General features: G+C 32.5%; 2 protein-coding genes across 2 annotated transcripts; one reads left to right on the forward strand and one right to left on the reverse strand.

Moving 5' to 3' along the window:
* On the reverse strand, window positions 1-7,981 carry LOC126816376 (protein MAK16 homolog). The gene is made up of 10 exons (XM_050542835.2): window positions 7,871-7,981; window positions 6,461-6,507; window positions 6,074-6,183; window positions 5,593-5,725; window positions 4,738-4,821; window positions 4,275-4,329; window positions 3,216-3,290; window positions 2,902-3,030; window positions 2,531-2,596; window positions 1-1,293 (listed from the first exon to the last, which is right to left on the reverse strand). Exons 1-10 carry the CDS (start codon window positions 7,883-7,885, stop codon window positions 1,141-1,143), a joined length of 867 nt encoding a protein of 288 aa, XP_050398792.1. The 5' UTR covers window positions 7,886-7,981; the 3' UTR covers window positions 1-1,140.
* Window positions 7,982-13,069: 5,088 nt separating this feature from the next.
* On the forward strand, window positions 13,070-24,802 carry LOC126816371 (actin-interacting protein 1). Its single transcript, XM_050542820.1, has 16 exons — window positions 13,070-13,233; window positions 13,785-13,906; window positions 14,308-14,398; window positions 15,007-15,154; window positions 16,087-16,267; window positions 17,215-17,292; window positions 17,450-17,527; window positions 17,859-17,950; window positions 18,803-18,944; window positions 19,125-19,206; window positions 19,484-19,637; window positions 20,016-20,094; window positions 20,566-20,676; window positions 21,249-21,416; window positions 21,596-21,746; window positions 22,080-24,802. The coding sequence occupies exons 1-16, from the start codon at window positions 13,203-13,205 to the stop codon at window positions 22,181-22,183; spliced, it is 1,812 nt and encodes a 603-aa protein (XP_050398777.1). The 5' UTR covers window positions 13,070-13,202; the 3' UTR covers window positions 22,184-24,802.
* The last annotated feature ends 1,231 nt before the right edge of the window (window positions 24,803-26,033 follow it).

Here is a 26,033-nt window from a genome sequence, read left to right on the forward strand (position 1 = left end):
GACTTTAGAATGTTGTTTGAACTTTCCTACTTAATATATCTATATAAGGCAACAATTATTTCAATTTTGTATTTCATATTTTAATATTAACATTTCTATAATAATATTTACATGTTGTTTTTTAGATGTACATGTACAGTATTTACACAATAACAGAACCATGGAAAGCAAACTGCAGTTTTTTCAATTATAATAATATTTACATGTATTTTCATCATTTTTAATTTAATATAATAATACATGTATTTATATAGTATCTCAACATTCAGTTGGGAAAATGCTGCTTTTTTTTAAATATTAATTTTTATCTTAAACAATAAGGGGTCTAGTTGTCCATTAAGATTTAACAATAGACAAGAGTTTACACAGTCGATTCTATTCTTAAAAGTGTATTTTCATAGTTATCCACAATATATATATATATATATTTATGATGACAAGAACAAGCAAGACAAGAATCAAATAGATTAGTTAGTTATGTAATGAGTAATTGCCTCTAAACCCACAGTGTGAATCTGATTGAAGTGAATTCAAATTTGTTTTAAATTCAGCCTATGGTAATTATATTTCTTATCAAACTTTGTCATGAAATTTAATATATGAATACCTTCAATCTTGAAGTCCAAATGACATGCATTCTGAGAGTACTGCTGAAACAATTCCCTACAAGTGGTCAACACTGCAAATACATTTCAGCAAATATTATCCGAATACATATAGATGAAATAAATTCTGTCAAACTAAATTTTCACCGAATTCATCAACAACCCTGATCTGCATGGGACTTCAAAATACTAACTATGAAGTGCAAATTCTTGAATGTTGATTCAGCTACTGATCTTTATAATAAGATCTGAATTAATTCCTACATCATAGGAAGTCATTCTAATGTACTGTTACGTAAGTAATTAATGCAATGATAGGTTATTGATGTATTTATCAATAATTTAAATCACATGATGAAATATTATTTCCTCAAACCCAACATTAAATAACAATACAGCCAAATGTTCACCTTACAAACAAAAATATAATATTTCTTCGTCACAAAATCTCGCAAACAGTCTTATTTTGTGCTTTGATGTGGATCTTTTGCTGTTGAGTTGATTGAAATACTTTTTAATATTTGTTATTATCTTTTCATGTTGCTTTCACTTTAGACGTAGAAGGCTGATCTAATTCCTGTTCATATTCAATTTCTATCTGTGGTCTACGTCTTTTAGCTGGTGTTTTCTTCTTGGGTTGTTCATCTTCAGATGATGAACTCTCTTCTGAACTGTCATCTCCCATATCCTGGAAAATTATAAAGAATCAAGAAATTAGTCAACTAGTAAATTCAATTTTAATACACAGAAAACTATGTATAAGAGGGCTGCCAGGATACTTTACAATCTCAGAGAGATCAGAAAGAGGCCTGGATGTTTTTTCCCTACATAATATAATAATATAAACAAGAATAATATTATATTAACATATTTACTATGATAGAAATACTTTCCCCAAACATAGATACACCACAACAAAATATTACTATAAAAGGAATACTTTCCCCAGACATAGATACACCACAACATAATATGATAACATTACTATGACAGTAATACTTTCCCCAGAAATAGATACACCACAACATAATATGATAACATTACTATGACAGAAATACTTTCCCCAGACATAGATACACCACAACATAATATGATAACATTACTATGACAGTAATACTTTCCCAGACATAGATACACAACAACATAATATGATAACATTACTATGACAGAAATACTTTCCCCAGACATAGATACACCACAACATAATATGATAACATTACTATGACAGAAATATTTTCCCCAGATAACATAAGATATACTGTGTATTAAAGATATCCAGCCATGAAACAAAAAGTCCACTAAATTGTAACTGATTTTGTCCAATTGAATTAGACCAGTTGAAGTTTACAGATGGTCGACAGATCACTGCCATTAGTGCCTTTGAGGACTTTTTATTTTGATATAATCGAACTATACAGTTACATCACAGATTTTCAAATTAGATACATATACATTGTAGTGTTCAAACTTTGCGACAAATCTGCCAAACTATCACTGAGATGTATTGACTTTCAACAAATACGGTACTACAAGTAGGTCAATGGTGTGTTTCTTGATAATTAGGTGAGTCAGGGTTATTATATATTTTCTTAGTGAAGGTGATCATGTCCCTTTAATTTGATAGGTTAGTGGTTACTTTTGTGCTAAAGTCATTTTACCTGCAACACACCAATGTCCCACTCTAAATACCAATGCTCCACGTGTGCTGTTTTCAGGGGAATAAATGTACAACAATAACTCAAATACAATGTACTCTCTTCCTCTATTTTATTCACCTATTTGACAGACTCTAACCCCTAGCATAAATTTAGTGAACAGAAATATGATTTTATAGTGCCTTTATTTTACTGATTTTGTACAATATATTGTATTGGCATATATTGATAATTATGGTTATTTTATATACTGTAATATACCATACTTACTTCTACATCTGATACATCACTCTCTTCAAAATCTTCTTCTGCTACATACTCTACTTCTCTCTCAGACTAAAATCATACATTAATATCATACATTAATATCATAGACAATCAGATGATAAATTAGCAGCACAGTCAGGACATGGCAAACAAGGATGGTTAGAATCTTCAGATACTTAATAGTACTTTAAAGTTAACCCCAGTTCACATCTTTCAGTCATAATAATGGCAGGGCTGACAAAGTGTGGCCTTACATTACAATGGAAGAAAAATGAACTAATGGGTAGTATACATACACGGATGGATATTCTGACAAAATGTTCACACCTACACTAGTACTTGTGATGTATTTATATATTTTATTCAATACATACCTCCTCATCTTCCTCTTCTTCTATCTCTCTATCTCCATCTTCTGTTTCTTCATTCTCACTCTCTTCCATTTCTTCTTCTTTCATCACATTATCAAAAGCATGAGTAGGGAAATTATAAATATCACCATACTAAAATATAAACATAAACTGTATAATTATAAAATCTATCTTTAAAGGAAACCCAGTCAATATCTTGATGTGAAGTAACCGAAATGAAATGAAGTGTATCATTCTACATTTCTGAATCAACTGCAGTGTGCTGTGGGGGAGCAATTTGCCCTGACAGGATAAAATTAAACATTTGAATCACCTACCGTTCCTTTCTTTAATCTTTCTAACAATTCTTTCTCTATATTATTAGATAAATCAGCCGCTACTAAAGCTTTTTGCTGAAAAAGAAAAAAATAGACATTTTTTTAAATGTACATCACATAATAAAATTAGTCAGAGGGCAACAACACATGTACTATCAAACAAACATGCACTAGTACATGGACTTTGCAATAATAGTAATAAGAAGACTAAGTTGTTCATTTGGCACATGTCATAAAAGTTAAATCTCATGGCGCATTTAGATCTCCATCAATCACAAGATACAAATGCAGGTAATGTTAATTAGAGATGAGTCTATGAACAGCTACAGAGAGACAGAAATGGGGTTTAAGGTCCACTACACACAAACTAGATCATTTCGGGACCAACGTAATGGTTCAATTTTATGTCATTAATTCGCTTGCGCATAGGGGTCTTTAGCAGTAGGAGGAAACTGGAGGACCCAGAGAAAACCCATGAGGTTGGACAGATGACCCTACTCTTTGTCATGTACAACCAGGGAATCAAAACTAAGCCAGTTGACTCAATGACAGACCTTATGACACAACGTGCATGCGCTAACCATTTGGACATCCAATCCCCCATAAATGATCACAACATCAGAACTGGACGATAATTGAACTATCAGCTCATATCAGTATTTGTTGATAATCGGTCATTTTTTTACCGATATCCAATTGTAAAGAAATTATAAGAGAGAGAGAGAGAAATGGGGTTTAACGTCCACTCGACACAAACTAGGTCTTTTCGGGACTAACATATGGTTTTAAGTTTATTTCAATAATTCGCTTGCGCGTAGGGGTCTTTAGCAGTGGGAGGAAACCGGAGGACCCGGAGAAAACCCACGAGGTTGGACAGGCGACCCTACTCCTTGCCACGTACAACCGAGAAATTATAAAATTGTTGAATTTGATATGTGGTTTTTAGAGTAACTGTCTCCTCAGGAAACAAATGTATTATAAACTGAAAGTAGCAGGCATGGTAATTTCACACGAACATATTCTTGGACATGCAACTATAGTATAATAATTATTTCTTACTTCTCGTCGGGTTTCTCTACGCTCAATTTTACGATTTAATGGTACAATCTTTTTCCTGATAAAAAGAAATAACATATTAATTTATTTAAATTAGTTAATTTTTATATTAATAACATCCAATCCATTGGCATTGCTGGAGACATTACTGTTATTGTTGATCATTAGATAACTTGTATAAAGTAATGTCTGTAGTAAAATTTATTCCCATTACATGTATTGTCATCTCCTAATATTTAAAACACAATTATTGGGGTTTACCCAAATTATATGCCAACCAGCAGTAAAGTTAAACGTATCAACCAATTAATACTAACCAAATCTCAGTAAATTTGAACATATATATCAAGGGTTATGTACACATTGTGGCACTTTCTAAAGGAATTGTGGGCTGACAACAATCAGCAGTGACTACAGCATACTTTTACATTATATTTATTACAAAGACTAAATGAATTGCACTTACTGTCGTTTTAATGTCAATCTTCGTATTCTATTCAAATATTGAATTATTTTAGTGAATCTTTGTTTACATTTGTGGATGATATATCTGAAATAATAAAACAATGGCATCAATATGATTCCTGTGAAATGTTAATAATATACAGGACTCGACATAAGTGGTTGCCCAATTGCCCAGTGCAACAAAATCACATTTATTGACAAGTGTTTTTTCTTTCCTATGTGCACAATTAGACTAGCAGTGTAAATATACTTACCAGCTGACACGTTTATTGAATTTACATCTGAGATTTACCGAAAGAAATATATGTTAAAATTGTGTGTTTCAGTGTCAGGTAAACTAACCCATGCGAGTATCAATTCCTGCCTTCGACCACTGATTTGAAATTTTTTATTTGATATCAACACTATACTAAAACATGTTAGCAAATTTCCTGATGCATTTTTATCAGTACAACCCCCCACCCACCCACACCGGTCACGTATTTAGCACACAAAGCAAATTTTCAAGCACTGGTATAATATTAAATCATCCCAATTTGTACACAATTCCAGTCGTCTATAGAATACAACAAAATTTATGGTTGCCATTGCACTGACAAAATTGTTCTCTATTAATTATGTGTGTAAATATTTATTAAAATAGCCTGATCATTCAATTGATACCATTTGAAATTTCATGTTTTACATTAGGTCTATTAATCTGTCATACAGTAACACCTATTATGTAAGTATACTGCAGTGGTGAAGTAAGTCTACACACACCGTTATGTCTTAATGTATTTACAGACTATTGGTTGGATTGCCCTTTAGGATCAACGGTACTATATTTTATTTGTACCATAATATAAGTAATTACCTTTGCCAATATATTAATTCATCACTGATCTGTTTAAGAGCTTTTTCATAATTTCTTGATAATTTAATTTTTTCCCACATTCTGCTAGGAAAAGCTGCTCGTTCTACTGTTTTGACATATAAATAACAAATACCTGAAACATATAACATAATCTGAAATTCACTACCTTGGTTTAAATATATATGTACAAACCCTGCTTATACAGGCTTAAATTAATTAATATTTTTCAAAGATTTTTTTCTCAGACATCAATCATTATAATAAAACACATAGAAACTGAAGGTAAAAGTCTCCTAATTTTTTTTATCTTAATTTATTGTAAAGAAAAATGATGACCACTTGTTGAAAAATTATTTAGAAACTTCTAAACTGTAAGAGAGAAAATTAACATTACATTGATAGCAACTAACTCATGATGGCATCAGTGATTAAGATCTATAGAGCAATGCTTATTAATGAATACTCTAAACCAAGAATGTACCTTTCTCTTCTCTAACTGTTGCATACTGACTGTTAGCTAATGGACAAGCTCTACGACTACATAACCCTGTTAAATTGTATTCATTTCGACAAAAAGTCTGTGTTTTTGTTCTGTAATAAAAAGTATATAAAAATGAAATTTAAAGGTTCAAATAAAATAAATGATTATAACATAAAACATGAAGATCTCATACACATTTATATTTTAAATAAAAAATAAAACTATTATATGTACATGTATTAGTAACTAAACTTTTGCTACTAAATGGTAATATTTTTGCACACTGGAACTAGTCATACTAGTCACACTATTTGATACCTTTACACATATAAGTTGTGATCTGTTGCATTGTGATATTAACAAACAATTACATGTAGATCTACTTACTTTACTTTATGTGAACAGAAAGAATTATTTATTATACTCCATATAACCTGAAAAAAAAAAAAATACATAAAATGTATAATTATGTATTTCGGACCAATTATAGAATCTCAAAAGTTTTTGATATCATAATAAGAACTTACTTGGACTAAGGTAACCTGGATGTTCAGTTCACTGTGAAAGGAGCTAATCTGACATACTCACATAGACAAGTTCTAAGTAAAAGACTAACCAACTTTTATAGAGTACACTATATAGACTTGGTAATGAGATTTGGTAATTGTAATTGAAAGAGATACAGACTGAATTCTATGGAGTACAATTACTGAAAGACCAGAGAATCCTGAAGTCACGATGGCTTGTTGACCACTAGCCTCTATCAGATATCGTTACTATAGTTGACCACCTTCTTGATTATGTCTTATTATAAAAAAATTCTCGAAGTGTTTGGTCTAAATTATGAAAAATATTATTAAACATGCATTATGCAAGAGCTAAATCTGATTATTGCAAGTCTTAATTTAGGATTCAGATGTTATAGAAATTATAAATTAGATCTTTATTTAAACAACAAGACCAAAATCAACTCTGTAGACCCACGGATGGCTCCGCTACAGCTCGAATTTAAATAGGATTTCACTAATTGATTAAATCAGATCAGGGGTAACCTGATGAAAATACGTCAGTTAGATCGAGGCTAAATGATAGAGTGTACTTAGCGAGGCCGCTGTAAAGCGTTTCCGTATGCCATTGAAAACTTTACTTGATAATCGAGATATGTAGGTGGAGTTAACGCCTGTCAATCAAACGTTCAGCGAAGGTGAAGACACATTTCACTACCATTTCTAGGCAAATATTACAACGATGATAACTATGTTCAGAATAAAGTAATTTGACTGAATTTTTCAATATTATTATATTCTTCTTTCATCATCTACTTTTGAACTGTTATAGCAAGAATGGCCAACTCTCTAAATATCTCCCATAATGTATCTTTAATAACAGCTTGGGTAAAACTTTACTTCTATATTTTTCCAGAATTGGTTGAAACATAATATGAATTGGTTGTGGGTTTCACTTTCAACATCGTAATGAATTCCAGTCGTTGAACTTGTTGTACTCCTTTCATAGTTATGACAACCTATTTATTGTTTTCACTGCGACCTGTTCTAGCAGCATTACGACTTTATTCATCAGACTAGTTATTCAGTGCCGAGATCAAGCTACTTGAAGTGGTACCACTTGAAGTACACAAATGACAATTTCAATATAGAAGAATTAGAATTAGAAGTTAGAATTAACATGTGTTACGGCTCAGGCTTTGACAAACTCAAAATGTCTTCAGAAATCGCACTTTCACACCCTATTGATATAATTACAATTTACCCCGTCGTCTAAAGGGGATATACTCACATCGTCACTCTGCATTTTTGATTTACTATAACAAATAACTAAGAGTAAGATGTAAACATAAATATTTCAACAACAAATACACACGTGCTGAAACTGCCGTAAAACGTGCTGCTAAGGAAGATGTCGTAAATGATTTACTAATCTCGGACATCCAGACAGAAGAGAAAAGAAGTAGTGGACGGTTTACAAGGACCTCTTTTTTTTTTAATGGACGTTGTCCTCGACAAATACCGGCGTATTTAAATAATGTATATTGAATATTATTATATCGATAGAATGACACAAATGAATATATAAAAGAAAATAGTCGGTTAATTTGAACTGTGTTATTTTCAATGACTAGCTGCCGTGCACGCTTTTTTTTTCTTTTTGACTTTTAAATCTAAAGTGCATAAAATTATTTTGCCACTATTAATTTGCGTATCGCATTTTTATAGATCAATTTTTGTTTACATAAGGTAATAAGGTAACATGGTCCCAAAGTTGATACGTGTAGTACCCGTTAATTAGGAAAAACAATATCATAATACAGAAGCTAGACGCAAAATATTCTGAAATATTTGAGGTTTTTTTATTAGTATGAATAAGACAGCCGTAAAAACCAACTTATCAAGTAATATACATAAACAGTATTGCTGATCACACATTTTATTCAACAAAACTAACAAATAATTGGTCCAGGAGGGCCCACCCAACAATAACTTGTAAATATACCTTCATAATCTAAAATATTCCGGACAATCCCTCGGAACTGAATTTCGGATCGCTTTGAAAGGCTACCCCCCTCCCCCCCCCATATATAAATTTTGTTTCGAAGAGCCAGTGGCTACAACACCCCCCCCCCCCGACTGTACATTTCGTTCGCGTGTCTTAGAAATCATCAAATAGATGTTTAAGATTAAAATATCTTATACGCAAAATCCCATGTCGCACAGGCTTTGCGCTTTCAATCTATTATGGAATTTTTTGCCATGCATTCAAGGACGGATCCGACAAAGATATCAATCAATAAACCTTCTATAAAAAAAGAGCAATCTGCAAACAGCCCCCCCCCCCCCCGCGCGCTAACCTTGTGAAAATGACAGAGGGTACCTCACTGCATTTAACGGGTTGTTTTCAAATCCGGATGTGCAGCACTGGAGTAACAATCGAGACAAAATGAAATGGGGTTTAATGTCCTACTGTTTTTCCCCGAACTAGGCTAATGAAGACGGGCATTTAAGCCATACAGTGTGCTATGAGTGACATTTTGCTAGCAGCTCTTCGGCCTACTCTTATATCGATTTCCAACTGTCAAGGGATCTTTTACGTGCACGCCAAAGTGACGGGACCTCGATTTTTAGTCCCCTCCGAACGACTAGATAGCTGTCCTTGTCAGGCCCTCAGTCCTGCCCCCTGAAAAGGAGGGTGACCACGCCGGAAAATCAAGATGAACTTTCTCAGCCAATGCAGGGATCCAGGCACGAACGAGAGGACGAACACTATCGATTTTCAGCGTAACTCGACTTTCCGTTCCAGAGTGACACTTTCCCCCTTTCCAAAAACCTTGTGAACACGATAGAAGCTATAGTATCTACAACATAAATATTGTTTTCAAATGTGATGTGAAACATTGAGACCATAAGATGACGAACCCTATCGATATTCTGCCATCAGCTGTTCCAGAGTTACCACCTCCCTTTTTTAAAAAAAAAAAAAAAAAAATATAAGCATTGGACTCAGAAAGGCTGAACCGTGTTGAGATATGTTAGCCGAGAAAGTTTCTCGGAATTTTCTGGTGTGGTTTCCCCCTTTTATTCAGGGGTGCAGGACTGAATTCGAAATAAGAGTAAGCCAAAGTGGTCGCTCTCTGGGCACAATTTCCGAATCGGGTGGTGATCATGCGTTTGAGGGGGCGTTGTCGAGATACGGGGGAGGGGTTTCCAATGTCTACACTTGGGGAAAAATGTGATTATGTTGACATAAATGATGACCATGTTATGTATTAACAAAACATAAATTTCTAGGACTGCCCATCTCTAAGTAAGTGTTTATGATGCCCCGGACAACTGTTTTGATTTGTGGTGAGGTGGGGTGGGTGGTTGAGGTTTGCGGGTGTGGAGGGTAAGAGTAAAAAATGGAGGGTAATGAGCTCATGTCGATTTAAATAATGATTTTCTTAGAGCTTGATGAAACATCTCTAAATATGTTTATAAGCTTCCCATTGTGTGGGGATGGGCGCCGAGGTGGATGCCCGAAGGGGGCTGGGGCAACATGTTTTTTTGTGGAAGAAATCATTTGTTCAAAACTGACCTTACAAGTTTAAAAGTGGTTTCTTGTTAGCCTTTTCGTTCAGTACCTATTTCGTCATTCAATATATTAAATTATAATGGTACTTTTCAAGAGATCTGGAAATGTACATAAAAAACACAGTAAATCAGAGACATGTTTAGATATTAGTTTATTGTTAGTCTTCATCAGAAGATTCAAAATCAGGGGTCATAATATGAGCGGGATAAATATCTTCTTGGTTTCTGACCAACAGCTCGCATATCTTTGCATATGCTTCAGATACCAATTCACATTATAAATCTTCATTCCAGCCATGCAGCAAAAGACCACTACGGCAAGGTGGTAATAAAGAAAAGTCTGTTATTTTTTCACCCAGAAAAATAATCTTTCTTCTAGCGTCATCTACTGATGTATTTTCTACCTTTGCCCGTTTCATTATCGATCAGAATGTGTATATTTGGATCATTGTTTGCGAGGAGAATGATTGGGATGTCTATTTTGCCCGAGCAAGAACGCTAAATACAATTTGTTTCAGCGCCTCCATTAATTTGCAATGCGAAGAGGAGTAGGTAAGCTATTTTGGCGTCCTCGTGGTTTGCGGTCAGTTCTAGGATACTCTCGACACTTTCAATACTAATCTTGATATATTTTTTTTATCCAATCAAGATTAGTATTGAAGTGCCAAGAATATCTTGGCCTACATGCTTTCAGTGGTAATTACTATGTGTCTTTCTTTTTTCCAACTTTCTAACAATTTTTAAAGAGCTGGGACAGACAAATGATGTTGCTGTTGACGTAATTGCTGGTTTAGAAAAAAATGTTTGTACCATGTACATCAGTAGATGACACTAGAAGAAAGATTTTCTGGAGGAATTTTAATTGTGATGAAAAATAACAAACCTTTCTTTCTGTATTACCATCTTGCCTGAGTAGTCTTTTGCTGCACATTAAACGCAACAATTATGTTGCAACAATATGAAGACAGACTGCAAAACCAATGATCGAAGACTAAGATTAAAATAATAACAGTTCCGTGCAGAGCACGCCAAGAACTCGCCGTAACAGAACGCTTCATTGACTAATTCCTCACATCAACTAGACCGCCTGTTGTATGACATCTCTTCCAGATCCTAGTTTTGTGAAGACAAGAAAAACGAAATTTTGAACTAAAAAACGAAACGAAAAAGCATCTGTGTTTTAATCAGATTGAACGAAAAAGCTAACGAGAAAACACTTTTCAGGTCAATTTTGAACCAAGTGGTTTCTGTCCCCAAAACTACATTCCCTCGTCCCATACAATGGGAATCTTACACCCATATTTAGAGGTGTGCAGATTGGTAATGTTTTTACCAAGCTCTAAGAAAATCATCATTTCCCGCCAATTCCCTCCCCCCATACACGCTTACCTGCTACCCCCACCCCAACTCCCACAAATCAAAACAGTTGTCCAGGGGAATCATATACACTTCTTTAGAGATGGACAGTCCTAGAAATTTATGTTTTATTAATATATATACAACATGATAATCATTTATATGTCAACATAATGACATCCCCCCCCTCCCATTGTAGACATTGGACGTCCCATATCTCGACAACGCCCCCTCAAACGCCTGATCACCACCCAGGTGCGGAATCTACGCAAAAAAACTGGTCTAGAAAAACTTGGTCTCATAAATTCACAGCTCGGGGACGTGTAGATAACAAACCTTATCTCTCAACCCTCCGTGTTTCGGAATAAGAAATGGTGCTATTATTACTTCAACGTAGCACATGCGGGAGCGATTCGCACCCGGCATTTGTAAACAAAATTGACAATATTTTTAATCAAAACAACGATTGGTTATTGTTATTTATAATATTTCTGCCACACCCAACTACAATTAAGCATATAATCCTATCTGCCACGGGTACAAATCCCCTCTTTTTAAATCAAAGCGTCAGTAGATTGCTTTTTCTGACATTTTAAATTTACATCTGTAACACATAAAGGCGGGGCCTCGTGTGCAATAGCCAAGCAAAGTACTAATCTGATCAAAATTGCGCAGTAGTATACGCTGTAATAATTGAAAAAAACAACGCTTGATTTACTTTATTATCAATATTTGCTGATAAATAAATGTTGTTTCAGTTTGGACTAAGTATGTGTAATAAGTACTAATAGTATAAAATTAACTTATTTTTAAGATGGTACATGCATTAATAAAGAAATTGAGTTTGCCACTTGGAACTATAACAAGACATCCAATCGTAGCTAAAAACAAGCACATCAGTATGAGTATATCTCAGCGTTTTTAGTTACGTTACCGTAGCTAGGGGACGTGACGACCCCCTCCCCCCACCCCACCCCTTCAGCCACAGGACTTTAATTATATGGAAATAACTTCATTGGGGCTGAAAAATTGGGTGTGTTAAATTGAGACTGACTGTAAGTTCAAAGACCAGTGAAGAAATTTACACGAGTGACAATTAATTGGCGACAGATTCATGTTTTTCGTATCATTTATATTGTTTCTGTATTTTATTCTAAATTGCAGTCTTGGAAGGAAATGTGTGCACTATAAAATGATAAAATGATTGAGAACTATGGATTTAGATTTTAAAAAAGGATCTAAATAGCCTACATTATCTTTTTTAAAATTAAAAATCAATAGATTGCCTCTCTATACTAATACTAATACTATAGCAGAGATGGAAAATTTACGTGGGGACATTTTTGTCACGAATCTAAAAATAGGTTATTTCTAATAGGCAACTATTTCTGTCTGAATTGTTATTATTGAAGTTTTATTTGGGTCAACATTTATTGCCAAATATGTACTGGCACAAAAGAAAATGAAATAACCCAAGTTGAAAACGTTCTCTGAAGTGAACCGTACACCTGATTCTCGATCCTTATATGGATATTTCCTAACTGCGCACGCGTCAGAAGTTAGAGTACTTTACTCACTTCCGGAAACATTATTTCACTAGTTTGCCGGTAAAATAAACAATAAATCCTCTATAAGTTTATCCGGTTCCCTTCCAAAATATCATCGTTTCGCAGTCGTGACGGGCCAAAATGAGCCAAGCGGGAATAGACGCAACCCTTAGTAAGTATTGCTCAACTTTTTAAATCGATTTTTGCCCGTATTGACTTTACGAGATGAGTGAAGCCAGTGAAGGAAGTGTACAGCTATTTATGGGTGTTTCCTCAAACTAACTTACACAGGCACTGTGCGTCAACATTCAAATAATTTTATTGGAATAAGATGTGATACTTTGCTTAATCGATTAAAGTGTGCAAAGAACATTTTCAAAAATGTCTCCTCTTTTTCTTGTCATAAAAAGAACAGCATAGCGTACACAAGGTTGAACTCATTATTAATGATTAAATCAGATAAAAATAGCCCTCTCCGGCAATTTTGATTCTTTATTCATGAGTTGGACAGGGCAGTGGGGTGATTGATTTTATTATCAATATCATGAAAATAGTCATGGATAATACCTGTAAATCTTTTCATTATTTGTAACAATATCATGACTTTTGGACCATTTTATGGTTATTGTATTGAAATTCTGGGGTAGGCCGACAGTACATTTCTCTATATGAATTTAAAGAGTACGAAGAGATTTAAATTTGTTTCCATATGTTTCATTACAGAGGGCACATTTGCCACCCTTCCTAGGACAGTAAGAGGTCGACCAATTGTGATTAATGGAGATCCTAAAGGAAAGAACTTTATTTATACCAATGGTAATTATGTGATTATCAGAGATATTGAGGTGAGTGTGTAGTGGCAGTATATATAGTACCGTAGCGATTTAATTTCAATTAAAAGCATACTGTAGGCCAATATTAGTACTAATACTCTAACTACTTGATTAATTAACTCCTTATGTCATCCCTAACCATATATTTTAGTAAAATAAAATGAACAAGTAAAGGAAGTAAATTTTAACCATCATGACCTCTTGGGTGATGTATATGTTTGCCAAGATTGTCGTCATTGAATATCAGCCTTATTTATTTAATTGATTTGTTTATAGTTGCTTAAACCCGTAATGAATAGTTTTGTGAAGAAAAGGGGCTAAGTGAGAACAAATTGATTTTTACACTATAAGCTTCATTAACAAGTGAGAAATGTACACTTAATATTGATACCATTCTCCCAAAATATTTTCAGAATCCAGAAATTGCTGATATTTATGCTGAACATGCTAAAGAAACAACAGTCGCTAAATATGCTCCTAGTGGTTTTTATATAGCATCTGCAGGTTGGTAAGATCATTAGAAGACTTTTTCCCTATGTTTTTCTATTTTATTCAAACATTATTCAATAAATACTGATGTTTTGCTTGTTTGCACGGTTTTGCCGAGTCAGCAACTATGAATCACAGAATATACCTGAATTTTGTGGCATGCTCATATTGCCATGATGTTTAATGTGTTGAAATCAGTGAAAATTATAAAAAGGACTATGTGTAAATTTTGACTATCAATCATGTCAAATTTGAACTAGCAGTATACAGTAGTATACACCACAATAAATTAAAGATTTTTGTAAAATATTGATAGTCACTTGGTGACTTGTGTACAGTACAGGATGTACATTGATATAATTAATCTTTTGAATTGTTCACTGGTTATTCTCTAGAATTTTTTTAAAGCATTAGATGGGGCAGGGACATAGATTTGTACATCTGTAAATTCCCTGTCATGGCATGTACACTGTTTATCATTGGCTATACTTTGCTGACTGCTGTTATATGATATATAATAAGGATAGAAATAAAAATCAAGTACAAGCAGTCCTGTGGGTCACAAATTCAACAAAATCGTGTTATCTCGCAAAATATTATTAAATGAATATATACTGTTGCAGATATTAGTGGTAAGGTTAGAATCTGGGATACCACTCAGAAAGAACATCCATTAAAGAATGAATTCCATTCAATATCTGGTGCTATTAAAGATTTAAGTTGGTCACCTGACAGTCTAAGAATATGTGTTGCAGGAGAAGCTAAGAGCGAGTAAGATACTTGTCTTTCTTTTACTTTTTCATGAATAAGGGGGGTTGGATGGCTGAATGGTTAGCGTGCGCGCGCTGTATCATAAAGTCTGTCATTGAGTCGATGGCGTGGTTTCGAATCCCCGGTTGTACGTGGCAAGGAGTAGGGTCGCCTGTCCAACCTCGTGGGTTTTCTCTGGGTCCTCCGGTTTCCTCCCACTGCTAAAGACCCCTAAGCGCAACCGAAATATTGAAATAAAATTAAACCATATGTTAGTCCCGAAATGACCTAGTTTGTGTCGAGTGGACGTTAAACCCCATTTCTCTCTCTCTCTCTCTTTCATGAATAAGAAGAATTACTTTGCAAAAGTGTTGAAGTTCGTCTATGTCTCATGATAATTATTTGAGGGTTATAATTTTATCCCTTGTAACAACAGTATTGTGAAAGTTGAAAAGTTGGATATCTAAAAGGAATATGGTACAATTCAATTCAGGTTTATAAAGATATGATGAATTTGCTAACCTTTGGCATCCTCAAAAAAATTGGAGATTGGTTTTGAAATATTTTTGTGCATTTAGTCAGAAAATAATTAGATATTGTCCAAAAAATGAAGATCAGTGGCTTTAATATTGCTTCTCATTTAAGATGAAGAAAGACACAAGTCCGCTTTCGGAATAGTTGTCGTATTTTCAAAAAATATATTTTTTTGCAGCACTGCTGGAACGCTGCTCTCTTTCCACTCTTATATGACAGCTCTGGCAAAATTTACAAATTAGAGCAATGATGCACATACAGGCCCATATTATATAAAATATATGGCTAAGAGTTTAAATCTAGAATAAGAAACTATTCTTAATCTGCAATTATTAAAAAAATTATCAGACCATTTTTGCTGTTGTGTGTTAGATTACCGTAACTAACAACTCATTCGTATGATTTTTTCTTTTTATCAGATTTGCTAAAGTTTTCCACTGGGATAGTGGAACTTCTGTAGGTAACCTTACCGGTAATGTTAAATCTATAAATAGTATTGATTATCGAGCTACCCGACCATTCCGTATTGTAACAGGAAGTGAAGATTATAATGTGGGATATTTTGAAGGTCCTCCCTTTAAATTGAAGAGTTATATTAAAGTAAGTATTCAACACAGTAAAATATAAGGCTTCTATTGAATTGACTTGTCTCTGTTAGACCAGTTGGTGCACAAAAGTATGAAGTTAAATTTCATTTATTGATTAGACAATTAGGAAAAGAATTACTATATCCTGGTCCTTTCCACGGTAGACTTTTTTTGATTGATTAATTGAACAATGTCAATGTCAGAAGGAAGGTTCTATTCATGGTGTATTTTAGACTTTATGAATATGTTTTGAATGAGTGTTATGTTTTTGAATACAAAATGAACAAGCTATGTGTATTTGCATATGCCAGTGAGTATTTGGAATAGTGTAGGTAATTTTAGACAATGGGAAAAGGCTAGATGTTGTTTGACTTTGCCATGTGAATGATATTGACATGCATAAGTTGGACGATACATGTAAGACTTTTCCGGGGGGAAAAAGTATTGACTTATAGTGACTGATGCTCCTCACACTATGGTAATTTTGCCTGTACATCTTACGCCTAATGAAATCCTTTCTTAGGAATGAAAGGAATCACTCACCTCTTGATCATATAACTTGCCAAATTTACCAAATACCTCACCTTGTCCAAACAGCGATAGCTTATTTAGTAGAACGATTTTTGACTTTTGCAAATTAAGAATAAGCCTTTTTCAGCCCACCAGCCAAATGTAGAAAACAATGACTGTAGATTGGTTTAAATGGAACAAAATTCATGTTATGATTCAGTTGGTTAATTGTTTATTTTTCTTCAACTTTTTCGTAGTTAAATCAATGCACATTGTAAATAGAATGATTTTATGCAATGTTTATTTTATATGTTTGTTTCTCACTACAAAAACTTGTGTAAATATGAAAGAAATTAGATTAGTTAAACAGTTTCTTGTGAACGTTAGAAATGCTAATATTATTGTGATGAAAAAGCATATTGATTAAACTTTTTTATTTCTGTTTTTCAGGAACACACAAATTTTGTCAACACAGTACGATTTTCGCCAGATGGAGAAGTATTTGCTTCAGGTGGTGCTGATGCTATGGTTAGTTTTTAATGTCCTATTATTTAATTAAAATGGGAACTAAAGAATAGAATGTACAAGTCAGATTATTTGTTATATTTAATTAGAATGTGATTTGGAATTTGATTAATAGTTAGATTTTTGAAAAATATTATTTTCGTTGTTGATTTGATTTCAGGTATATATTTATAATGGTTCTACTGGAGATAAGGTAGGACAACTAGGAGATAAAGCTCATAAAGGTGGTGTATATGCTGTAAGTATTTTTGAAATATTCTCATTCTGTTATGGAGACATTTATATAATATTTTAATTTGGTTGTATTACATACAGCAGTACAACGAAAATCTTTAGCTACGTGAACTTCTCAATTGAGAATGAGAAATTGATGTCATAGCAAGACATATTGAGAACTTCTGTCAGTTCTTTTGGCTAAATGGAGTGATAATTTAGGCATGTATTTTAGAAGACGAAGCTAGTTTTATTGTGTTGTCCATATAGCATGATATTTGCAAAGAAGCTCATTTATGCATTTTGTCCATGTATTAGAATAGATGTTTAACAAATACAAAATTTTCTTATTTTAGTTATGCTTTGATTCAAGTAGTAAAAAATTACTAACTGTATCTGCTGATAAAACCGCCAAGATATGGGATGTAGAAACCACTTCAGTTGTTACGTAAGTTTATTTACTTGCAAATAAACATGGAATGTGGTTTTTGTCACCCCCATCCGTCATCCACAATTACTTGTGAACACTTTATATATTTGAAGAAACTTATGAATACTCTAACTGCAAAAGTTATTATCTGATCAACTTTAAATTTATGCTTCAGTTATTGCAATGAATAACATTCGGTCTTGGTGTTGGCCATATAAGTGGTGCATGATGGACAATTTGACCAGGAACAGTATCTAGTCATTTGAATGAGACAAAAACCGAGGTCCAGTGTTGTCTGGGCAACTTTTCCCCCATAGCACACTGCATTAGCTTAGATGGCAATAAAAAGTAGGACGTTAAACTCCATTTAATTGTAATTCATTGATGTATAACAGAGCTGAAGTCATCCTTCCTAACTGCAGTTATTTTCAATATAGACAAAACTAAATAAAGATAAAAGTATAAATAATCTCATTTATTTTGTTATTTGATCTTAAGGACTGTGCACACCAGAGATTAATTATTGCCAATAGCCCAATTTCTTGTCAACAATAAATTGAATAATCCAATGTTTATGGAAAGGCATCCATTAGTGATCTAAGCACACAATTTACGCTATCAAAGCCTGTTTTTGGAAGTCCTTATTAAATATGAGATAATATTGAGTGAATGTAATTTCGGGCATAAGCATTTCTTCAGGTTAACTAAAAAACCCAAACAACTTTGCACTGTGTGTTAACAGGTAGTGATTCAAAACATGTGACCCTATCTTGATGGTGTATGAAATATTGAATACTTTGAGATGCCTTACTCTTTGTTTTATTGAGAATATTGAGACATTATTGTTAACCTCTTGTCATATTTTTAAAGTGAATTTGTAATGGGTGACCAAGTACAAGATATGCAGGTTGGATGTTTATGGCAGAATGATAATATATTAACTGTATCTTTATCTGGTTATATTAACTATTTAGATGTCAACAATCCATCTACACCACGTAGAATAATCAAAGTAAGAATCTCAGTTCATTCACAATCTTATATTTTTAACGATTCAAATGATAGGAATGTTTTTATAAGTATTTTGTTATTTCTCTCGTATATTTTTCATTTTAACTGAATATTTATATTTTCTTCTGAAAAATGAAGTTTTGATAGTATTGTATATGGCTATAATTATTTTATATTTTAGGGTCACAATAAATCTATAACGTCTCTGGCTTTATCATCAGATAAATCAACAATATTTACTGGTAGTTTTGATTCGCATATCAGTATCCTTTTATACAACAAAAACTGTAGCTGTGGAAAGAAAAGGCTGTATTCCGTTCATGGAAAGAAAAAACGGTATTCTACTGAATGATGTGTTGACAACATAGAGAATGTGAATATTTATTTTAAAACTCCATAATTTCCTGTTTGAATCATATTGGAGCTTTTTAAACAATCTGCTTTCTAGATATTTGAAAATTTAAAAATGTATGTTACAATATCTATATATTGTATGTAGTATATGTAAGATTAACTTTTAAATTCTTTAACTTTATGAAGATTATATGGATGCAGCATCATGTATAGATGATGAACTTATAGGTAACGGTCATGCTAATCAGGTTACAGATATGGTTATTAACGAGGATACCCTGACATCCATAAGTATTGATGATACCATTAGGTTTTCATCAGTTAGTTCAAAATCATATGGGTAAGAAAGATCTAGTATTATCCTATATGATAATTATAAACCAAATAGAAGTCTGATCATTATTTGAATGATTGTAACAGTTGAATTTCTGACAGCATTATAAGTCCAAATTGAACTTATATTTGGCATCCTCGTGCAGACAATATAAACGTAATATGGTCAAAACATGGCAGCACCACCGTGAAGATTTTAGGTGCGATTATAGGTCACCTATAATCTTCCTAAAATCTCTTGATTGACCTTTAGATCAGATTATCTACAATTAGATTTTGTCTGAAAAATGCAACATGATTATTTAATCAAAATAAGTCAGTTTGTTATAGTCTACAATGGAAATACATTCAATCAGCCTATAGTAAAAAAAAATTTTTTTTTCAGTTCATCAATAAAACTTGAATCTCAGCCGAAGTCAGTTGACGCCAGTGGTTCGATATCTGTAGTGGCTTGTATAAACCATGTAAGTTAACTCATGGAATGTATAGAATTGATGGTTCCCAGACAATTTCACCTTTTGATGGCCCAAAAAACCTGTGGGGATTAAAGGAGAACTTTTTATATATGTGCTGGATTTGGTTATTTACATTTCTTGCCATTTACCTTTTTAATACTTGAATATGAATGGAATATTACAATGGCTGCAGTTAACCTTTAAAACAATCAGGTGTCTAAAAGTAAACAGAGTATAATTCTTGACTACATGCATATACTAAAATTAGTTTTCCATATTAAAGTGTGAACAGGGGGGGGGGGGGGGGAGGTCACATTGTTCAAGCAATTAAAGTTTTTTTTATAAAAAAACTACATTACAAATAGTATTTCTATTATTAGATAAGATTTAATTATGAATCATTTAGAAAAAAAATAGTGTTTGAAATTTGTATTTGAATTCTAAATCTGTGTATAGATATGTAGAAATGTCTTGTTTTAGCTTGTTGTCTTTGAAAACGAAAGGAAAATATCATCATTACCGATAAATTATGAAGCTTTAAGTGTAGCATTGCATCCAGGTTTAACTGAAGTAGCTGTAGGAGGTGCCGTGGTAAGTCCAATAGGATTTATTTATAGATTGGAAACAAAACTGTTTATTATTTTTTCATCTGTTATTGTTTAAATACAACATTATTATTCTACGTATAAAGAAATTCTGTATACTATTAGATATTGAATCAGCAGTCAAATATCTATTACATTACATTCTGCTAAATGCCCTACTGTTAAAACACATATTTCCATATTTAAATATGGTCAAACAAGGTAGATGTTATTGGTTTGATTATTTAATTAATCCCACTATATCAACAATAATAGAGATTAGTAATAGTTACACCCTCAGTTGTCAATATTTTTGAGTTTGATTCACCATATCTTGAAAAGCGGCTGACATATTGGGCATACACTAACGAAATGGAATCAGTGCTTAATACATTACCTACATGAGATTAAGTAATTCCTGTTTGCTGGCATGAAATGTGTCCTTGTAATTGATTGGCACACTTAGATATGAAATCTCTCACTGTGCAGAGTCCAGAAACACAGTGTAAGGGGAGGTAATTTGGGGATCTTACAATAACTTGTTTCTTAAATATATATATCTATACATGTATATTTCAGGATAATAAATTACATATCTATGAATTAGCAAATGGAACTTTAACTGAGAAAATAAAGATAGATATGACTGGAGGTATAGCAGATTTAAAATATTCTCCTGATGGTTCCATGTTGGCTACAGCTGGTACTGATCGTAAAGTTAGATTATTCCAACTTCCTAATTATCTTGTAAGTAGATTTCTTTTTAATTTAAAAATTGTAGTTTACGATAATTTTGTATGAAATATTTCTTAATATAATCTGTTAATGTATTTCTTTATAAAAAGTAAAAATATCAAGTTATTATTAAAAAGATGCTGATATGATTTTATATACAGTTTTGTTATTTCATGCATTTTGTTTTTAAGATTATGATTGATAGTAATGCCCATAATGCACGGGTTAATACTGTTGCATGGGCACCCGATTCCAAACATTTTGCAAGTGGTAGTATAGATTCACAAATTGGTATTTGGGTCGCTGTGGGTTGCAGTCCTCCAAAAAATAAACTTTTCAAAGGTATGTTTCCAAGAGTTATTTGAAATGTAGTTTACCTATATAAAAACCATGACCAAGTTCGATCATGAGAATTTTCTGCTTTAACAACTAGGTATAAGTAAGCCGTTTGTTTGCTCGATGTTTTACAAAAAGATAAATGTTCAATTAATTAGTCTGTACCATCTATTTATTTTGGGACTAAGGTGGTGGACATCGTTTACTGTTGAATTGTTTATCTCTATTTTGTAGTCATTTCCTGTATTTGGTGTACTGGTACTAGTGGTACATGTTTGATAGTAATCTAGCTAAATACACTCCAAATTTTGTATACATTTAAATTATTTTATTTTTCAGGTCATCCGATGAGTCAGTTAAACCGAGTTGCATGGGTGGATAATAATACATTAGTATCAGTTGCACAAGATTGTATGATTAAACAATGGAAAATATCATATTGAGAATATTGATAAATAAACAAACATGGTATTAATAATTATAAACTATTAATTATATAACTTGTAATAATGAGCAACTTTGTAACAAACACTCAACATGGTATTAAAAAATATAAACTATGAGCAACTTTGTAAGAGCACTCAAAACAAATTTTCGCTTTTTTTCATGAATTTTCAACAAATAAGAAAAACACATCTAGCAACAGTAATTATTTTAGACATAAATAATAAGCTTTTTTTTTAGAACATTGTATAACATGTATGCACAGGTTTGGTCTGTACCTGTTTTATACAAAAACCCATCTGAGTTATGTACCTGAACGTGTTTTTGTTAATTTTATTATGAATGTATGTATACTCTCATTTGAATGAGATGAACACATTTCTTTTTTAACCACACTACTTGACTCTAGTTATAGAAAAGACAGCTGTTGATAGAAATATATTAACTTATATCTGCAAATCATAATGCCTATATATAATAAACAGTAGGACACCAAAATTATATATGATGCCTATAATAAACAGTAGTACCTACCAGTGAAAAAGTTAATGTTACTTGTACCTTTTGTAATTTTTGTAGCTATAATGATGTAAAATTTATAAATATAGACTTAATAATGCATTATGTAAGATTTAGATAAAGAGCTGTCTGTTCTTGCTATAATAAATAGTTAAAAAATAGATAATGAGCAAAGAATATATTGGAAAATTCATTCTAATTACTTTATTCTGAGCGAAGTTATGACTGTTTGAAGATTTAGTGTGGATCGTTCATTATCGTAGCAATGGTACTTGATAACCGAGACTTAGTCTTGATTTTCCATTTTATCATTAAATTTTTAAATCTCGCTGATGGTTAAATCCATTTAAATTTCTATTATCCAATGGTCTAGATAGTTGATTAAAGGCTTATTATGTTAATAAGTGTCTAAATAATAACTTATATAACATTTGAAGCCAAAAGAAAGACCTGCAATAGACAGATTTAGCTCTTACATAATGCATCTTTAAACTGTTTATAAATAATAGACAATTTTACATGTTAACCAATAGTATATATATATTTGTAAATCATGATCAAATCAATTCAGATATATAATTTCAAGTGTAAATATATCACATTGTATGTAAGCACAATGTGATAATATTTTAGAAACAGAAAATATTTTAGAATAATCTAGGAAGTGAATTGTACATAGAACCCTGACCAGATTATGATGTAAATTTTGAGATGCAGTAGCGAAGAACTCCCAATGTAAGCTGTAAGCATTTGGAACCATGGCAATTGGTATATTGATATCCCATATTACAGTGATAATGATATAGTGTATTATGGCAATATTTTTATGTAGCTAAAGCTTTTCACCTCAGATACTTCATAATAATACAACTGGAATAAATGTAGTCATTATTTTAATCAAATTAGCCTGTTAAATATTTGTTGATCTTGTCTGTAAAATAATAATATAATAAACACTATTGTAGATCATGTACTTAAATATGATTTGTATTATTCTTTTCAGCAACAAATCGGGAATCATAGACATGTATTTGTTTAATTTCACGTCCAGAAAGAATTCAAATTCTTGAAATTGAAAGTTTTTAATGATAAGAAAGCTTTCTTAAATTATACTTTCATTATGGTATGATTCATAATGTGCCTTGTTTCTTGTTAATATTAACCTTTTTTTATCAAGTGTTTTTGGTGTTGAGTAGATTTGGTAATCTTCATTTAGTAACATTTTGTTATGTAGTTGTAAGGAGGGGTCATTAATGTGATTTGGTAATAACACAGAAATTATTCTTACAGGCATTCCATGACTTATGGAAAATATATAGTACCGGTAATATGTTCCTGTGAAACTAACAGAAATTCAAACAATTTGCTGTAGATATATTTTTTTATTTGCTTTTTGAGCAAGACTTGATATATGTATTAGAGTCTTGGTCATTGTTATGTTCAAAATCAAAGTAATATTGTGTTCTCTGTAAAGTTTATTAAAGAAATCCAATGGTAACCCCTCCTATTGTAGTTATTTGTATCACTTTTATTTCATTTTTGCATCCATTGCAACAAAAATCACTACTGGTCTAGCAACAAAGTTGTACATTACATAAATTTTAGATTTAATTGTCAAACCTTGTTTCAACTTCTTATATTGGTATCTTTCATAAAATCTGTAATTTGTATATCCTTTAGTGTCACAGAGGGGAACTTCCTAGGATAATATGATAGGTCTAAAAAAATACTCTTATTCAGAAAAGTTATACTTGATTGAATTATTTATGTGATTAGCCGAATGGCAGCTAAATAAAAGCAAAGAATGAACTAAATTTTCTTAAATTCTTTTTCCTATGATGTGATTTTATGTAATTTCATTTTTTTTTTTTTTTAAGGAAGTGGATTTCCTGTGCTTTTTTTTCAATCATTAGTGTTTTTTTGTACACTAGTAATGAGTACTTTTAATTACTACAATATATAACCTAAAAGCTGTAAAATTGCTTTTAGGGATTTGTTAAGGAAATAATAGGTTAAATACCTCTGGAGTATTATTCATAATCTGTTTATTATGTGCTATAAACTATATCTTTAAATTTAATAAAATATTGATAATAATAGCTTAGTGTTTTTTTGTTGTTTTTAAAAAACCAGCAGGGGACTATAAAAATGTATCTGTCGTGTCTGTTTTTCCGTGTCTGTTTTTCTCCTTTGGATGAATCACATTGTACACCTCCCTACAAAAACATTGTGTCTTACCCCAAAAAGCTTGACCAAGCCTATTTTTGTGACTTCTTCTGACAAGTTTCCTAGGAAACACTTGTCTGTGATATCACACTTGGTGGAAGTGGACATAAAACTGTAGGAACGAACGAATCTGTCCGTTTTGGGACACAAAAGCTCTGCTTTATCAAATTCTCATGTCTGTGTTCAATAGTGGAACAGCTCTTAAAACCAACCTGGGCATCTTTCGCCTAATTAATAGTTCAGAGTTCAGCTCATTATTCATTAATTGTTTTTCGCCAGTATTTGTATGCTGTCTAACGGCCCTCATTTTACCTGGCAGTCGCAGCCGACACCAGGCATTGACCAAATGCCTGTATGGTCATTCAGAATCCGTCTGTATGGTTGCCAGTAATCAACCTCCCTGGTCCCCCCATGTCATAACTCAACATAAAAAGATTATATCTCACTTCTGATTCTTATTGGTATCATTTTGTTTTGGGATGATTAGTAATTTGGTAGCTTGATGATGTGTAGAAAGATAAATGAGTTTACAATTAATGAGTGTCCTATATTTATTTGGGGATTGAGGCATGAGAAATCTGTCCTATGGGCAGGTTATAGGACTATATCCACTATAACATTAGAGGGAAAGAAGTTAGTAAAAGTTTTATCTGGGTTGGCCAATCATTTAGAATTCTTTTTAATGAAATAGTAGGCTAGTATATTACATCATATATTAATAAGTTTACCAAAAGATACTGATGGTCTACTGCACACAGAATGGAATGGGATTTAATGTCTCATCAACACAATACTTTGGCCAGTTTGGGACAAATATGTTAATTTTTAAAATTTTGACAGTAGAAGCATTTTGCCCAGACAGTGGCTTTTCCGCCTACTCTTCATCGATTGCCAACTCTCAAGGGTTCATTTACATGCTCGTCAATGTGTACATGAAGGATCTTGATCTGAATAACTGGGCACACTTTTCTAGTCAGCCTTGCTAGTGCCATTCCTGACAAGTGAAGGGTGGGTTTAAAAATCTTGAAGGTTCTTATTGGATTGGCCCACTTCAGAATTTGTACCCGCAACATTCTTGTTGAGATTATGCTGCAATAGAAATGA

The sequence above is a fragment of the Patella vulgata genome, chromosome 3 (assembly GCF_932274485.2).
Source record: "Patella vulgata chromosome 3, xgPatVulg1.2, whole genome shotgun sequence".
NCBI classification, from domain to species: Eukaryota; Metazoa; Mollusca; class Gastropoda; family Patellidae; genus Patella; species Patella vulgata.

Bases quoted from the DNA above. Each gene is read 5' to 3' on its own strand.
- LOC126816371 (XM_050542820.1), top strand. From the start codon at position 13,203: ATGAGCCAAGCGGGAATAGACGCAACCCTTA. The intron at 13,907-14,307 runs GTGAGTGTGTAG...AAATATTTTCAG, and splicing joins TGATTATCAGAGATATTGAG to AATCCAGAAATTGCTGATAT. The intron at 17,951-18,802 runs GTAAGTTTATTT...ATATTTTTAAAG, and splicing joins GAAACCACTTCAGTTGTTAC to TGAATTTGTAATGGGTGACC.
- LOC126816376 (XM_050542835.2), bottom strand. The intron at 4,822-5,592 runs GTAATTACTTAT...TTATTATTTCAG, and splicing joins GAATTAATATATTGGCAAAG to ATATATCATCCACAAATGTA. The intron at 1,294-2,530 runs GTAAGTATGGTA...ATAATTTTCCAG, and splicing joins GTGATGTATCAGATGTAGAA to GATATGGGAGATGACAGTTC.